This window comes from Lissotriton helveticus, chromosome 2_1, assembly GCF_964261635.1.
Source record: "Lissotriton helveticus chromosome 2_1, aLisHel1.1, whole genome shotgun sequence".
Taxonomy (NCBI): domain Eukaryota; kingdom Metazoa; phylum Chordata; class Amphibia; order Caudata; family Salamandridae; genus Lissotriton; species Lissotriton helveticus.
In genome coordinates, this window is record NC_136059.1 from 225,007,458 (window position 1) to 225,023,352 (window position 15,895).

At 45.5% G+C, this 15,895-nt stretch overlaps 1 protein-coding gene across 2 annotated transcripts in view; it reads left to right on the plus strand.

Annotated features, from left to right (window-relative positions):
* Positions 1-5,891: 5,891 nt before the first annotated feature.
* The window catches only part of PIK3C3 (phosphatidylinositol 3-kinase catalytic subunit type 3), an 875,540-nt gene continuing 865,536 nt past the window's right edge, over positions 5,892-15,895 (plus strand). Inside the window, exon 1 of one of the 2 annotated variants that reach the window (XM_078674734.1) lies at positions 5,892-6,055. In XM_078674734.1, coding sequence (XP_078530860.1) covers positions 5,988-6,055 — 68 coding nt within the window. In that variant the 5' untranslated portion in view covers positions 5,892-5,987. The remainder of the gene's footprint in view (positions 6,056-15,895) is intronic. The other variant, XM_078674732.1, reaches the window with a different exon arrangement.

The following is a 15,895-nucleotide window of genomic DNA, read 5'->3' on the forward strand; positions in this document are numbered from 1 at the left end:
TTTTGCTTTTTTACAAGCATCAAGTAAGAATGGCCTGGCAGAGCCTTTGTGGAACTTTATCAAATGACGGTATGCGCGAGTGTATCAATTCTGAGCTGGAGGAGTGGACCAGTTGTAACTCACACCTCTCCCTCATCTTACCCCGATATAATGTGTAACATGACCAGAGACTGACAGACTTTATTTCTGTTGTGAGTTCTGGCAGCTCTTAACCACAAGTGCAAACACACCAGAGACCCAAACTATTCTTTTTAAAGGCATTACTGTGAGCTGATTAGAATGAGAAAAACAAGCATTTACAATGCAATGGTTTCGCCTTTGGAAAAGTTAGAGCTATTGGCATTGCTCACACACAGAGCCCCACACACAAAAACACACACACACGGAGCCGGACACACAGAGCCAGACACACACACACACACACACACACAGAGCCAGACACACACACACAGAGCCAGACACACACACACACAGAGCCAGACACACACACACAGAGCCAGACACACACACACAGCGCTAGACACACACACACAGAGCCAGACACACACACACACAGCGCCAGACGCCCACACACAGTGCCAGACGCCCACACACAGCGCCAGACGCCCATACACAGCGCCAGACGCCCACACACAGCGCCAGACGCGCCCACACACAGAGCCAGACGCGCCCACACACAGAGCCAGACGCGCCCACACACAGAGCCAGACGCGCCCACACACAGAGCCAGACGCGCCCACACACAGCCAGACGCCCACACAGAGCCAGACGCCCACACAGAGCCAGACGCCCACACAGAGCCAGACGCCCACACAGAGCCAGACACCCACACACACAGAGCCAGACACCCACACACACAGAGCCAGACACCCACACACACAGAGCCCCAGGGCATAATTCCAAGAGCCGCACGTGGGGTCAGTTATGTCATAGCGTACTTAGTAACATAGTACGGTTCATCCATCACAGTAAGAGACAGTGTGTTATACAGTCTACATAGTAAGGATACACAGGTGGGGAGGACAAGTTAAAAACGGGAGGGGGCCAAACATGGCTGGTTAACAACACACAAATGAAGCGTACTGTCGTTAGGCCTGACTTACCCAGAGCAAAAGGTGGGCTTACTCCTGTCGTCTCCCCGGCGTAGGACACCTCAAGGTGGTTGTCGTAGGGAAAGGGAGAGAGAAAGACATGGAGATGCACCTACAAACAAAAGTAGTGGGGGAGGAGGAGTGGCCCACTTGGTAAGGGAGAGAGTCTGGAGACCCTAAAGGTCAACTCACCGGACCCTGTGAGGTCAGGGGAAGGAAAAGGCAAGGAGGTGCCAAGCCCAAAGGGGTCACCTGCGTGTGGCTCAATCACTCGCTACAGTATCCAAAGGGCGTGGTTCCTTACACCAAGTAAGGGTAGTCCAAAAAAATACCGACATCGAGACCGTCACACCGGAGCCGAATCAGGCCAATGCCCGTCAGGTGACAGGATACGTCCCAAACCGTGCTCCGCCGCGCAGGCAGTAGATGGTGGCATCATGGCAGAGTCCCCCTCGAGCAGTAATTAAGCACGCCAAGGGCACTTGGAAAGAGACAAGCCCACACGCTCTGCTAGTCCGTAGGCAGTGTAGGCTCCGCGCCGGTAACCCCTAGACTCCGGGAGCAGTCCAGGGTAATACTGCTGCCACCCAGTATCGTGAAAGCACTCACCTGTTCTAATTAGAACTAGCGCCGGCAACCTACCCACGCGCTATGTCCGGGTAGACGGGGCAATCCCTGGTACGTGGCACCGCAGTTTAAATGTGAGATGGAGATCGCGCCAAATCCCGCGGGACAACGTGCATCCTGAATACGTCATGGACGACGGGGAGTGAAGCGTACACAGGGAAAAAGGTTCAACATTCGGGCGGCCATACTGGAATGCTGGGATCAGTGCCTGGTGTGCCGGGGTGAATGCTATTAATAGCCGTAAAGTAGTGAGATATTATTAAGCCCCAAGGTCGGTGTGAGTATAAATCACAAAAGTTAATATACAGTAAGGGCTTGGAAAAGCTGGACGCTCAATGTCCATGCCAGGTAACGGGAAGTATAGTAAAATCCCGGGGGACAACGTGCGTCACGAAAACGTCATGGAATGGGGCCTTTAGCTGGTGATTCCAGCATCTAAAGTGCAAAGTCGCCCTCCACCAAAGCTATGTCACCCAGGCACTGGAGGAAGCAGATAGAGGTATGCGCAGCCATAAAGAAGGCCAAGACGACCATTGAGACCCGTGAGGTGCAGCTCAAGCCTACCTTAAACACGGACAGCGGGAGGAGGGTGGGCGGGCACACGGACAGCGGGGGGGGGGCGGACGGCTACACGGACAGCGGGAGGGGGGCGGGAACGGACAGCGGGAGGGGGGTCGGGAACGGGATAAAAACAAAAGGAAACAGAAAAAAGACATTAAGAGCGAAAACGTCAAAATACGTACACATACAAAGTGAAAACACATTTATAAAGGAAATGCTCCTTACCTGATCGCTTCGTGGGAACTCAAATCTTGCAGCCAACTCCAACAACAAACACTTGTAGAAAGAAGAAAACAGGCCGACTCGAAAAAAAAACATAACACACACCCACCGCCGCGATGACGATCAGAAGTGGGTGGAGAGCGAAAAAATCGCGGGAACGCCCCCGAATCTGGTCCGGCCTTGACGGACAGATCCGGCTCCCAATGGCTAGCCTCCATTTATGGAGCTAGCCAATGGGAGCCGGGGGACGTTCCTGTAGCCCATATTGTAAACATTAGATTTCGCCTGCGCCGAAAAGCTGCGCAGAGCGCAGCCTTCGGCAGGCGAAACCTAAAAAAAGACAAAATAATGAAATAATACTATCACAAAATGTGCTGAATTACGCCACATAATTTGCCATTTCTTACCGCATAATTTACTCGACCCTACCGCATAATTTCGCCCTCCCCTGCTGCATAATTGCAATGGCCCTGATTATAACTCCACATAATATTGTGAGTCCCTCTGGTGCCTCCAAGGATATCGTAATGCGAATAAAAACTTCAAAAATAAAGAGGTTAATGTTAAAGGACGACAGGGAAGGCAGAGGGGAATCAAACTATAGAGTGATTGGTTTTAGTTGGTTAAAAATGTTAATTATTCAAGCTCTCTGCCGCGGGCGCGTTAACCCACTGAACTGTCTTCCTGCGATTAAAAACTGTAACCTGCAGGGACACGCAGACTCCCCCCACCCGACCAGTGCATTAACCCCTGGCATGCCTCGCTATCCCCGCAGTAATGCCTCTCAATCAAACATCAGCTGCTTGGCACAAGCCGGGAGTGGCCGGATGGGGGAGGGGCAGGGTTGGGTCAGTGCGGGAAGGCTTCTTGACGGCGGATGCTGGGCGTGTGTGCAGTGAGGCTGCAACCGCTGCTGGGAGTGCACTACCACCCTCCTTTAAATCTGCCCCGTTCATCTTCCTCCTGCACACCCTATCCCCATCGAGCGTCTGCCCTGCTGTGCAGCGACCATCTCTTGCCAGTACGCCACCTCCTGCAAGCGCAAAGTACAACTAATATGTACTTCATCTACCACAGGCAAAAGCAAAGACGGCTCGGATGTAATAATGCCTCCTATTTTCTGCCAAGAAAATTAGTCCAGCTTTCTTAACCTTATACTAGCCCCTTTAGAGGGGGTCAGACAAGGATCTTTAAATGACACAAAAAAGGTGCATCAATGATGCTTTGCACAAGTATGAAACAAACTGTATTTCACCAACTGCAGGACAGGAGTTCAATTTCCTGCAGCCTTTTCACAAGTTGGGGAGGGTGTGGGCGGTGGAGGTACCAGCGCTCGTCACACCATCGCTGGTCTAGTGGCGAAACGCCTAGCTCCTAACTTTGGAACATAGGGACCTGGGTTCTAATCCTTGCTTCGGCACGTGACTGCAAATCGTGCGATTTTGAGCACATCAGACCGTTTCGATGTTCCTCCTCAGCAGGTACACGCTTCACACGTACCGACGGCATACAAGGCCTGCAGCCCCAAACTACACACGACGCAATCCCCAGCATGCCCCTCCTACTCAGGAAAAGAGGAGGGCGCAGGAGGAAAGGATGCCACCTCGTGAGAATAAAGGAATCCCAAGTCTGGGTATCGGTAGTCACAACGGTGTACCAGTTCTCACGGTCGCGGGGAGATGTGGCCTAAAGGCCAGAGGTGCCTATTTTGCAACGGGGGATGCGGGTTCGATCCCCGGCGTCGGCTCCACCTCCTGAGATTCTGGGCAGAACACTTCATGGACCTCAAAATAAAAATATAACCTCTTGCAAAGTATGCTGGTGCTTATGTGACACGTTCTGAAGCCTCTAGGCCACGTTCGTCCATATACAACAACTGCAAAGAAGTGTGTCCCCGGCTGGGGAAGGAACTGGCAATGAAGTCTGGATGATGACAACTCTCTGCTAAGAAGAGAGCCTACAGGATGCCGAAACTTTGTTGTTTTACAGTTTAGGGCAAAACCTAATACAAAAGAGGCCATAAAATGGATGGGGATACGTTTTCAAAAGCCCTCGTGCTGCAGTACTAAGACGATAAAAAAAATGTCAGGTCCTGGGCCGGCCAGCCAATCACAGCGCGGCCCGGGAAATGACATCACGGGGGTGTCCCGGGCCGGCAGCCAATGACTGCGTGGCCCGGGACAAAGGGGCGGGACTTAAAAAAAGTCCCAGAAATGCCCCCGAATCGCGTTTTCACCAGAAAGCGTGATTGACCGCCTCTGTCTCCCAATGGCTAGCCTCCATTTATGGAGCTAGCCAATGAGAGACAGAGGCGGAACCAAAGTCGATATTTAGGATCATGAGGTTTCGCCATGGGCGGGGCAACTGCTACGCAGTTGCAACGCCCAGGACGAAACCTAACAAAAACAACCCAATGCATTTTTTTCTCGGAGTTTTATATAGAGCAAACTTGACCCGATAGTATCAGGTATTAGAGAGCTTTACATGAGCACCAGTTGCGTTACATGAGGACACATGACCTGACTCTGTGTGCCATGTCAGTTAGAACAGAACCCTTCCATTTCTGACGCTTTGTATTAGTTTTAAGATCTTCTTAAAATTTCTTGTTGTTCAAATTGGTGTAATTTCTGATATTCAAATGTTTCCCTCGTATTCATTGCTTGATTTTTGCTCGTGAGAAAGTGTCACTCATAGTCGCTTAGTGTCACTCATAATTACACTGAAATTATGAAAATGCCACACATAAGCATCTGAAACCTTGGCAGCTATGGACTTAACTACATTTAAGAACATCTGAAACGCTACAAAACTGAATCAGAATATTCCAACATGGCCGCCACCAATCCTATTCGACTCGACCACAACCTCTCTCCTCCACTTTTATTTTTTGGTCATAAAGCCGGAGAGCCAACCACAAACTCGTTTTCCCTTCAAAATATTGATAGTTCTTGTTTTCCGACCATAAACACTAAGAGAGAGATATAAAGAAGTCGAGCGCAGGAACGGCACAAAAATGTTCTCAAACTAAACGTTCATCTTGAAGTTCCACTTGGTGTTATAAACAGTTCCCTAATAAATTTGAAATTTCCAAAACCATTACAACTGCCGGTCCTTATTTTTTAATGCAGTAGCATTGAACATAATACGGTTGCAAACAACTTCTGAAGGTTACACTTAAAAATATTTGAATAGTTCATTTTAAGGTATACCTAGCAATATGAGATTATTCAACTAGTAGAAAAACAATCTTTAAATTGCCGTTTTTCCTGTTTAAAATGTACTATTCTTTTTCTTTCCCAATACGCGGCTGAGCGTACTGTCAGTAATCGGATAGCGCCTCTTCAAAAATGGCGGACTTTTTGTAATTCAAATCCCAGCTTCCTGTTCCCAGTGAGACGGATGCCGGGCGTCACTGATTGTGACAGTTCTGGCTGTGCTGTCTGCATCCGAGTCCCCGGACCGTAGAGTGCTAGTGGCGCTGCCGCCATGGGGGAGGCGGAGAAATTCCATTATGTCTACAGCTGCGACCTGGACATCAACGTTCAGCTCAAAATGTGAGTCTGGCAGGAGGGGCTTGCAGGTGGAGAAGGAGTCTTATCTGGGAATGGGCACTGCCCCCTACCAGTTTACGAGTCTTTCGGTTTTGATCACAATTTACAGTCACATGGTATTCTTTTGAGCCATAGGGAAAGGTACTGCTAATTGCAGCTGAGGCTTCTGCCTCGGTAGACACCTTCACTCTATGTACAAACCCTGCTTCACCAGCGCTCAATAGCTGTTAATGTGGGCAGGTTTTGTAAGTGATACCCTATGCATCTTGGACCTGTAGTTTACCTGTATAAACATTGAACATGATACTACAGCGTTCAGTAGCTGTCTTAAATATCACGTGACCAGGGTAATAAATATGGTTACTAGTGTCTTCGTTTTTTACTCCAAAATCACCGATTGATATATCTGGACTACATGTGTGATTCTATTCTAGACTAGATCACAATGTATCATCAAATGTACCCAAAGACAAAAGAAAACCCACTCGGGAAAATGTATACGAAGACAGGGTGCTGAACTGGGGTGGCAAAGTGAGCTAAAGAACGATAATGGATTCAACCCAGATCTATGACGGGGTGAGTGTCTGAAAAGTTTCAGCGCTCCAGCCAACATTTCTTTGTGTCTGCTTTGTTCGTCCTAATTTGGCAGGGTATGCCCAGACATGGGTCCCTTGCTAACTTTGCCACTGGATTCAAGCTAGCCTGGCTGATTAGGGGTGTTATCCCTAAACCAGTCCCAGGATGCTTGTTTCCGATCCAGGGAAGACCTGGCTTGATAATTTGGGCGGGACTGTTCCCATGAGGAACAGGGACAAGACTGATATGCTTATGGCTGGTTCTGTACTGGGGTGGCAAAGTGAGCTAAAAAACGATGATGGATTTAACCCAGATCTGTGACTGGGGTGAGTGCCTGAAAAGTTTCAGCTCGCTGTCCATCATCTCTTTGTGTTTGCTAAAGTACTAATAATGAAGGTTTATTTTAAAATTAGGAATCAAATACATTGGTTAATCAATAAATCAGAAATATTCATGGTGCAAATAAAATGTAAAATACCATTTGCAGTGAAAGCGGATCTCCAATCCAAACAATGGCCAGCACTAAATTCGGTAAAGCACACGACAAATGAGAATCCAGGAGCCTTTATTATTAAGACTACACAGTAAGTCAGAAGAGAAAAAAAATAGAAAGTATTCTAAATCGATATAAAAGTCTAGCCATTGTCTGCCTTAGAGGGAGAGAAAGATCTCTGCTTCAACTGCAAAATGGTGAGCCTTTACGCATATCTAGATTACGGATACTGCAGTGTGACAAAGAAAGTCACATATCACGACCAGTAGGTAAATCGGAAACATATCACATGTTCATATTGACAGTTACCCACATTTTTGTGACTGCGCTCTACTATGTCTTACACGGGAAACAATATTGCATTCAAAATATAAACAGTATCTCCATTCAGCCGAGGTAGCTGGTTTCATACGTATAAAATTGTAAATCCGTGCAGTAGAGTATCCGGAACAGAAAAGATTACATTTTATATATGTTACAACGCAAGCAAGACTATAGAACTAGCTGAATTTCTTACTATTAAGTAAACAATTAATGTCACGTCTGAGCAATGCGGTCCACAGGCAAGGGGGTGGGATGAGTTTGTTTTAAGCACTGGTAAACACACACATTAAAATGTGCTTCACTGATGTCAAGCTAACAGAACGTCATTATATTAAGCACAGTAAAAACATTCCATTTGCGACTCTAGTAACAGTTAAATTGTAGAATTATTAGTTGTTAAATCTGCTCCAACACCAATTTATCACCACCTATGAAGCTACAGATTCCTAATTTAGCAAATTAAAAGCGTTGCTGCTATTACCAGTATTCAGAAGCGTATCTTCCCATTTTTCAGCTTTGTAGGTTAACCTAGTACCAACAGTTTACCAGCAGTGGGGTAAGTCTTCATAGCATTAATGACTCCTTGTATTGTATCATGCCTTACATTCATTTAGGAACACAATGCAATGTTAGCTTTGAAGTTCTGGTTTACCTCAGTTGAACCAGTTTTTGCTGAAATTCAAAAATACAGTAGTTTGTAGACGGAAACTTGAAGTGTAGCGTTCCACGGTTCGCAAAATTAAAAATCCCATGTGTATCTAAAACTGTACTAAGTGCTAGCCATATGTAGGCCAGTATTGTAGCACTCAGCTAGCACAAGCACACTTTTCAAAGAATCTTGATTAGGTATGCTTCTAGTTGGTATTTTGAAGGCTCAATGTGTGCAAAATACTTACTGTGCTTATGTTATTAAGTATACAATATAAAAAAGAAACAATTTCACTCCATTTCGTCTAGCAAAAGGGTGTAGGTTGGAGGAAAATGTTTGTCTGGGCCTGGCAGGCTAGATGTGGCAATATGCAAATCGTAGAAAGGTGTCTTTTGGTTCTTGGCAGTGGCAAATTCAACATGAATATATTGTTGAGAGCGGTTGGTCAGGTCACGTCATTGCCAGGTTGTATTGCACAGATGTGCTCTAGGTTGTGCAGTTGCACGCTCAACATGGAAATCACATAAAATCTAATTTTGTCTCGCACTGTGTTTCACATGCAAATAGATCAGACCTGCCAGTGGCAGGTTCCCCACGTAAATTGCAGAAAAGTGTTATGGCCATATATATGGCATATTTAAGGCTAACAAATATATTTTTTTCCGCCACCAATGCCCTGTGCTTGACAGAGGCAAGTTCCACATGCACTTTATAGAAAAGTTTGTGTGTCGTCAGTGGAAAGTTCAACATGTAAACAGGAGAAAGGTGGTTTGGGTACGGTTATTGGAGGAGCCATTCTTCTGTCAAACTGAGAGTATCTTCCAACATTTAACTCTAGCACACAATTTTCGTAGCGCTCATTTCGAAAGCATTTGTGATTCTGGAAGTTGAACATCTGGGTACTATATGCCTCAATCGACAATTTGTGTAGCATTCAGCTCCACCACCATTGTTGTCTGAACCTAGTGAGCAATCCATTGGATGTGAAATGTGATTTGATTTGTTTTGAAGCATATGTTGATCTACTGGGAGAATGTGAGTACACCGCAGAGACAGTTGTATCTACTTAAAGATTACCTTGGGACAATTGACCTTGGGGAATACAAAAATGTAACTGCTCCGAAGGAAGTGGCAGGGTTGAATGTGTACCAAAGAGTTACAAAATAACTGTATGATTAATAAATATACTGTGAACTCAATACATTTTATTCAAGGGACCGTGAGGAAGGAGAATCAATGAATCCATAATTGATGATGTTATAGGCCTTGTCTGTAACCTGTGACTTTGAATACATGACGTACAATCAAGTTCTACGAGAGAAGGTTTTTATGAAAAACAAAATCCAAGAATGTTGAGGAACGTTTTTGGACAGGAACCAAAACCACTTTAAAGGGAGCTATACATATAGCTAGAAGTGTAGACGTTTCCTGAAGATATGTGTTGAAGTCCAGAAGGAAACACATGGTAGACTTGATGTGATAAAGAAGGGGCAGGTTGAGGAAAAGAAGAAGAATGGCAGGAGCAATGGGAGGTTTCCTAGTAATTATTATGGGAGCAAGAAGGAGTGTTGTTATAGGTGTGAAAGGGCCAGCCATCTTGCCAATGCAAATAATTGTCCATTGCTAGACAAGGTGTGTGATTGATTAAAGGAAAACAGAAAAATCAGAAAATATAGAAAGGTGAATTGTGTGCTCGATGAGAATGAGGTAGAGTGGGACGGAGTGGTTTTATGTTTGTGTCGCTGATGCAAGAATACATGGTAAAGGTTAGCCTAAATGTGATATTTGCCAGATCGTAACAGTGGAACATCAGGGTGGGTTTTTATGCTTGGTGTTAGATCCGGGATCCCTGGTTGGCTGAGGTGGGTACCTTAGGCCAGCAATTCCACATCAGGAAAAGGAAGGACACCTTCTCAGATAGCCCCCGCTCACCCCCTTGGTAGCTTGGCACGACCACCCAGGCTTATCTTCAAGGCAAATGTGTAAAGTGTTTGCAACCATGCTCACAGCAACCCAATGATGACACCACAAATGGACTCCACACGAGTTTAAAAAAAACGAGTATAAATTAATATAAAAAGATATACAATAAGACCACACAATATAAATCCAACATATGCGTATTTGTAATATTCCTCCTGGCCGGTTGTTAGGCCAGCCAGCCTGCCCTTGAAAGTTCTGGCAATATTAACAAGCACTTCTAAACTTTCCACTGCAGTCCTAATACAATGCTATGCAGTTCGTAATGCTAGAATCAGGCACTTTGCACTGTAACAATAATGCAACTCGTAATGCTAGAATCAGGCACTTTGCTTTGTAAAATAATGCAATGCGTAACGCAACAATCAGTTAGTTAGTTATGCAGAAATAATGCAATGCGTAATACACTAATCAGGTAGTTCGATTTGCAGGAATAATGCAATGTGTTATACACTAATCAGGTAGTTTGTTATGCATAAATAATGCAATGCGTAATGCAACAATCAGGTATTTATTTATTTGTCTAAAGAGTTTTATATAGCGCTGGCTAGACCCGAAGGTATCAGAGCGCTTTACATTAGGTTCCACAATGTAACAGAAAATGATAACAATTACACATTATGTAAAAAAATAAACAATATATTGAGAGAGGAGAGAAGGAGAGACATAAATAGTGGAGGGGGAAGGGGAAGTGTGAAGAGGGAGGATGAGGGCAGAGACGACAGGAGAGATGAAAGGAAGTCTGTCTAAAGACCGACTGTGTAGGTGACGTCCGAAGAAGGAAGTCTGTCTAAAGACCGACTGTGTAGGTGACGTCCAAAGAGGGAATCCACGGCCCGTCTCCCCTTTAGCTAAACAAGATAGCTCCATCGGGCATCAGTCAAAATAGCTAGGTCTCAATTGACTAGGAAAAGTTCACAGATAAACAGGGTAGGGGCTAAGGGCAAGGGCAGGTGAGGGTGAGGGCAAAGGTCAGTAGAGGGCAAAGGTCAGTAGCTGGAAAGAGGAGAGGAGTAGAGCGGAGAGGGGGAAGGGGGAGAGGAGCGAGATTTGGTCAGTAGAGATGCAGGAGGGTTTGCCCAAAGACCGGCTGGGTAGGTGATGGTCAAGGAGGGAATCCATAGCCCATCTCCCCTTTAGCTCGTGAGGTGGCTCCACCAGGCATCAGTCAAAATGGCTAGGTCTCAGCTGTCAAGGGAAAGGGTAGGACCATGATGAAAAGAGGCAGTCTCTAGAGTTGAATTATATGGTATTGTCTGTATGTTTTATACTCATCTGTTTTTATTCCAAAATGTATATTTCATGTATGGCGATTTTCCACCCTTTTATGATTTTTTATGAAATCAGACAATCAGGTAGTTTGTTATGCAGAAATAATGCAATGTGTAATACGACAATCAGGTAGTTTGTTATGCAGAAATAATGCAATGCATAATACACTCCCACACTGATCACGGTGCCTCAGGCGGTTTCTACGCCACTCGTGATAACTCTTCGTCAGCCTCTGTCAACAGTTGCCCCCACATAGGTATGATGTGAACAAAAAGTGCAGCTCCACTCTCCGGCCCTGGTACTGCCACACCTTTGGCAAGTACGGGCCGCGATATGAGCAGAAGCTCGCACTGCAGGAATGGGAGAGGCCAAGAGCGTTTCCCTCCGAGCCCGCACCCCGTCCCAGGTGTTCACACGTTACCTGGGGGGGGGGGGGGGGCGCGACCTCGCTCTCCTTTTCCCGCAACTTGGGCCTTGATGCAATCTTTGTGAATTCCGGGCCGTGGGACTCGGGCCCTTCCTCGACGAGGTTGGCTCAAGGTCCCGCACTGATAACGGCTGGCTTGGGCCGGTGGCTCAGCTCCTCTGGGGCTGCCGGTCTGGGCCGCTGACACTACAAAGATCTCAGGCTGCCAAAGGGCACACACAGCATCTCTGAGACTCCCTTGAGCTTCAGGTGCACGATCACAGGGCACTCCTCACGAAGGTCTCAGGCTGCATGAAACACACGCACACAGCGTCGCTGAGACTCACTTGAACTCCGGTGTGCACAATTACAAGGCAATCCTCGCGAAGGTCTTAGGCTGCACAAACACACGCACACAGCGTCGCTGAGACTCACTGGGATTCTGGTGCACACGATAACAGGACAATCCTCACGAAGGTCTCATGCTGTGCACAGCACACGCACACAGCGTCGCTGATCCTAGCTTGGACTCCAGGTGCTCACAATCACAGGGCACTTCTTACAAGGGTCTCCGGCTGCACAAAGCACATGCACACAGCGCAGCTGAGACTCTCCTGGAAACGTTTGTGTTCCTGATTTTCCCAACAGGGAGCCAGCTCACCTCAGGCCCTTGGGGATCAGTTACTTCAGAACACAGCACACGGCAAAGTTCTTTCAAGCAGGACACTGCACACAGCAAAGTCCCTTAAGCCTCTCCTTGGTTAAAGCAGAAAACTGCAGGCCAGCCCCAGTACACACAGCAAGGGTCAGTCCTTTCCTTCAGTCTCTTCATCTGTTTCTTCCTTGGCAAAGGTTCTCTTGACCATGCAATAGTGTCAGTCTTGTTCACTCTTTATCAAGCCATCTCTCCAGAGTTCAGGGGATTCAGCTCTCATAGTCATAACCGTAACTCCCTAAATGTTTTTGAAGTCTTTGTGTTCAGGGAGCACGGAGCCCTGTTCAAACCAGATCTGGGTGCCTCCCTGCCAGTGACACCTTCTTCCTTTGATTAGTGGGGGTCTGGATTCTCATTCACACAGCAGGAGATGGGACCACTGTTTTATGGTAGCAACACAGGTCTCTTCACCTCTAGGGCTACTCCTCCCCCTACACTTCAGATGCAGGTCAGCATGTTGCTGTCTCACCTCCTCCCCTGGGTCAAGACATTCCCCAGATCCTATCACTTTCAAATCCAGACGGTCAATCCACAACCAGGCAGAGATACACAGAAATGTTAGAGCACACAAATCCAGCCACTTCTAAAGGCGTGGCTTCTAAACACACAATGCAAAATCCACCTTCATAAAAAGATGTGTTATTGCATTGTGAGTTTAGGCACACTAAACGTCACCTCTCCATATTAAGCCTTTAGGAAGATAGGGTGGAAAACATATTACACAGCCTCCTAATTTTATCCTATGTGCAAGATGGCCTTTCCACAGTGGAAAACAAAATGGAGATTATTTCACTGTCAGGACATGACACACACGTTATTACGTGTCCTACCTTTCACATGCACGGCACCCTGCCCAGGGGTTACCCTGGACCTACCATAGGGGTGGCTGAAGTGCATAGAAAGGGAAGGGTAAGGTCTGGCAAGTGGGTGCACTTGTCAGAACAACATGGCAGCTTAACTGCAGTGGCAGGCCCGAGTTTCCTTTTTAAAAGGCTACTTGTGTGGGTGGCACAATTAGGGCTGCAGGCCCACTAGTAACATTTGCATTACCAGTCCTGGCACACATCGTGCACTTTACTAGGGACTTTACTAGTAAGGCAAACATACCAATTATGGACAAACAATTACCATTACACTTTACACAGGGAGCACTTGCACTTTGACACTGACTAGCAGTGGCAAAGTGTCCAAAGCATCTAAGTTGGCAAAATAAAATCCATCACCGCACCAAAAATAGAGGAGGTAGAAACAAAAAGTCAGGGATCATCATACCAAGAAATGCCAGGTCTAACACTTGGTATACAATTATAGGTCGAACATTGATTGATTGGGATGCTGTGGCCAGGCAAGGAGTTCATGTAGATGAATGTCTGTCCTGGAAGTTATACAAGACACAATCTAAAACTTGAAGATTTGTTTTGTCAAATTTGTGTTTTAAGTGGAGATTAGCGAAGAGTAAAGTGCATATGGCTATGAAAAGGGAAGCTATTGTGTGACTTCCACATCGTAAGGAATTGAGTAGTATGAGTGAACAAGAGTCAACTGTAGGGGTGTACAAGAAGCTGGAATGTGATTTTGGGGATGTGTTTAAGACTTATATAGCAAAATTTAAGAATCTTAAACAACTAATTTTTCTAAAAGAGAATAAGCAAAAGGTCAGGGATGTACCACTCACATGTAGACCAAAGTTGAATGAAGCCTTGAAGGATTTCTACACCAGGGACATCATTGAACCTATTAAGAGTTCTGGTTCTTTATCCCCACTAGTAATTGCCTTAAGGTTGGGGGAGTTGAGACTCTGCATTAACTTAAGATTTCTCAATAAAGTTATTTTTATAAACATTTATCCTCTCTTGAATTTACAGAATTGCTATCTTTGTGTTAGGCGTAGTTTTTTTTCACCAATAGCTTTCATAAGTTTGTAGTGTCAAGTTGATTTGGAGGAAGACTCAACACACTTCATGGCATTTATTTTGGGACAAAAGAATGCCATTCAGAGTTGCAAGTGCTCTGGCTAATCTTTAGGCATTAGTGAGTGGCATGCCGAATGATGTGAATGGTGCAAAAATATCATGGTATTTGGGAAGGACGTGATGTAAATGTGAAGAATGTACTTTTAGTAGTGTAAACGGCGGGTTTAAGAATTAAACGTAGCAAATGCAGCTTCGGCTCGAGGGAAGTGGAGTACTTAGGGCACAACATCACTAAAGATTGTTTTCAGGTGAAGGCAGATCATGTGAAGGCAATGACTATGACTCCTTCATGCGAAGAACAATTATGGTCATTCTTGCTGCTTACTGAGGTATTGGAACCCATGCATCAGTTACTGAAATTTGTATAGGGACCAGAACGAAAGGAACGCTTTGACAGAACTGGGACATCATGAGAGCACAGTGTCTGAAGTAGTTTGTGTCTGGTAGAGAGTGTGGTTTGTCACTGGTTGCTTGTGGTTGTGATGTAGTAGTGGTTATTTTGCTCTAAGTTTACCTTTGTGAATCGGCCCCATGGTGAGTATTTGGCTCCTGATAAAAAAATGTTTCTCACATCAAGATTGGCAAGATTGTCATCCAAACTGCAAGTGTATCTTTATGGAATTTTAGAAGGTTTTGGAAGGTTAAACATTTACTAATGGGGATTAATGATTAAATGGTGGAGTAGACGAATATGATGTAGGTGTGCTTACTTTTGAGGAAATCCTTTAGGCATGTAGAGGGAAACACAACACAGTTTTCACTGAAGGTACATGGGATGAAGGGATGAGGAAGGAATGAAGTAAATGAAGAATGGTATAGTGTTGGGGGTGAGATAAAATCGGTTCCTTCAGATAATTTGAGGTGCAAAGGTACTGATTCATGTCCTCAAGGACATAGTGGTATGTTGTCTACTAAACGGAAGGCCACACAACATTATTGGTGCCCGGATTTGGATGTATTTGCTAATCAGCAGGTGAGAAATGTTTTAATTTGTTGAGGAAGCAACATGTCCCCTTAGTTTATTGCTAGTCTAGTCTTGTTGAATTAATGGGGGTTTGAGAAGTTGGCCTGATGTATGATGTCTCCAGTTCTGGGGGCACCTTATATCAGTCCAAACAATCCCTTATGGTAGTGGTTGTAAGTCAACCTTATAGACAAGCTATCCTAGGGGTAGCATGGACTAAGCAGCCTTAAAGGCTTAACTTCAGAGGGCGAGTGAAGCCAGCTGTTTTACCATATGCAATCCTGTAATACCAAATGAAAGGACACCACACAAGTTATATATTATCAAAATATATGTATTTATTCTTAGAATAATCCCCACTACTCTTTATGAGCAATGAAGCACAAGCGTTTAAATAAAAGCACAGTATAACATACACAAGTTGCACAATTATGGATGAGGCCGGTGGCCACTCAAACCATATATCAAAAAAGTGGTATAACAATCACTAA